We start from the raw sequence: 2,393 nt of genomic DNA on the forward strand, positions 1-2,393 counted from the left end.
TGACACACACATACATAGTTGAATGGTTTTAATAATAGAATGTATGAAATAAATGTAACGAGTCAAAAAAAGCGAGCATTAAACAAGATTATATTTAGTCAATAATTAGGTAGGTAGATAAAATTTATTTATTATTAGCGTATACTTATGTTTATATTTTTAATAAAAATGATTTAAACATGTAAGCGCTCACAATCGAGCTAAGATATTTTACTTGAAAATTTCCATAAGAAGTTATGCAATTAAAACTTAAATTTATTCGAATTCTTCAGTCATTAAATATAATTCAGTGTTTACATCATACATAAAAATTTTATGCAAAGAAAATGATTTTAAAATTGTTGTTTATAATTTTTATCTGCAAAAACTATGTTAACTCTATTGAAAGACTTTCTGAAAATCAAGAAGAAGATTTGTTTGAAGTGTACTTGGTAACAAAAACTGACTTTAATTATAAAAAATATTTTTATTATCTTATTAAATCTTTCAGGAAATGTTTAATATTTCATTTGACAATCATCATCGACAAATTTATTCATTTTCATTGTTAGACGATTCTTTGAATTCTCGAAAAAATGCGAGAAAGCATTTTTTGGAAAATTTTTATTCAATTGAAACACACAACCTTAGATATAAAAATGGCAAGGAGACATTTCGTCAAGCAATTCATCCATATGCACATTTTTCCCGTGAAGATTTTGTAAAATATCGAACTGGATTGATCCAACCGCAAAAAGTTTTTAACACATCATCTAATAATAGTACTATAATAACAAAAATGCCAAAATCTGTACGACTTGCATATCCTGAATACTTTAACTGGGTTGATCGAGGTATTGTAAGACCCGTCAAAAATCAAGGATTATGTGGTGCATGCTATGCTTTTGCAGCATTAGCGGCAGTTGAAGGACAAATGGGCTTGCAAGGAAACAGTGCAAAGCTTTCAGAACAAGAAGTTATAGATTGTGCAACACATGAAATCAAGTTTGAACGTGTATTTCTTGGCTGTAAAGGAGGTGATGATACAGCTGTTTATAATTTTGCAAAAACGCATGAAGGTGTGACATCTGAATATTCATATCCTTATCAAATGAGAGTAAACAGATGTAATACTAATCGGGCTAAAGTTCATGGATCAGCGGTAAGCAGCTATGTAAAATTGCCAGTAGATGAAGAATATATAAAGGAAGTTCTATTTCTACATGGTCCTCTTTATGCTTCATTTCATGCATCTGATGCTTTTACGGCTTATTCAAATGGAATTTTTACAGATCCAAATGGAGATTGCTCTGGTGAAAAAAGCAATCATGCTGCTTTGCTCGTTGGATGGGGTACCGAATATGGTCTTGATTATTGGATACTGAAAAACAGTTATGACACTTGGTGGGGTGAAGGTGGGTTCTTTCGTATAGCCAGAGGGTATAATCTCTGTAACATTGCAAGTGATGTTTCTTATCCAATTATCAATTAGGTATAAATTGTAAATAACTCATATTTTTGATTGTTAATAATAGAAAAAAATAATTGAAAGTCCTTTTGTACTGTTTTATTTTTTTATTTTTTTTTTTTTACTTGGTCTTTTTATTAATTTTATTTTTGACCGCAACACATAGTGTTCAAACTTAACTTTTGTCATATTAACAATTGTACTTTAGTAAAACATTTGATTTAAAACCGACGAGGTTAATATAAAGTTAGACTCATTCTTGTTCCGACTTATATCATGAATTAAATAAAGGAATAATATTATTATATCAATGAGCTATTGCTTCAAACCAGAGCTCTTAACGATCTTTGTAATGTGAAAAGTCTCCATATAATATTCGAGTGAGCTCTAAATATTTATTTTTAATAAATCTTATAGAATGATATAGGAATTTCTTAATTAAAACTTAGTATCAACTTTTGAAAAAAATAAAATTACTTTTCAACGATAAACCATAGTTTGTAACACCAGGTTACGGAATTCTTACTTAAATAAATAGGGTCCTACATATGTATTTATGTTCACTTATTATATTTATATTAAGTTATAGAATAACGAACTTTTTTTAAAAATTGAACAATAGAATTCTCAGAATTTCTAGTACCTCATTTTCAAGAAATCACCTTAATATCAAGTGCGATTTTGTAAAAATATTCGTATAAAAAGTTTTTATTTTTATTACGGAATCATAAGTTCTCACTTATCTTCCATTAAATTGTATTATCCCGTATTATTTGTCCGCTCTCTCAAAGTTTTATTTTTTGATGTTTTGTCTTTAACTAACCACTCGTACCAAAAATATATTTTTATTATTCCAGATGGAAAACTTTAATGCGCGAAACCAAAATAAAAAGAAGGAAATTTTAGAAATTTTATGAATTTAATACGTTTAAAAATAAAATAAAAG

At 28.0% G+C, this 2,393-nt stretch overlaps 1 protein-coding gene across 1 annotated transcript; it reads left to right on the forward strand.

The window, feature by feature from the left end:
* Nucleotides 1-778: 778 nt before the first annotated feature.
* LOC139093027 (uncharacterized) lies at nt 779-1,394 on the forward strand (the record flags this gene model as incomplete). Its single annotated transcript, XM_070643618.1, has 1 exon — nt 779-1,394. A coding segment is annotated over exon 1 (616 nt), but the record flags the coding sequence as incomplete, so codon positions are not given.
* Between the last annotated feature and the right edge of the window lie 999 nt (nt 1,395-2,393).

This window comes from Chironomus tepperi, unplaced genomic scaffold (genome assembly GCF_022539635.2).
Source record: "Chironomus tepperi strain 1889 unplaced genomic scaffold, CSIRO-AGI_Ctep_v1 contig_320, whole genome shotgun sequence".
NCBI lineage: Eukaryota > Metazoa > Arthropoda > Insecta > Diptera > Chironomidae > Chironomus > Chironomus tepperi.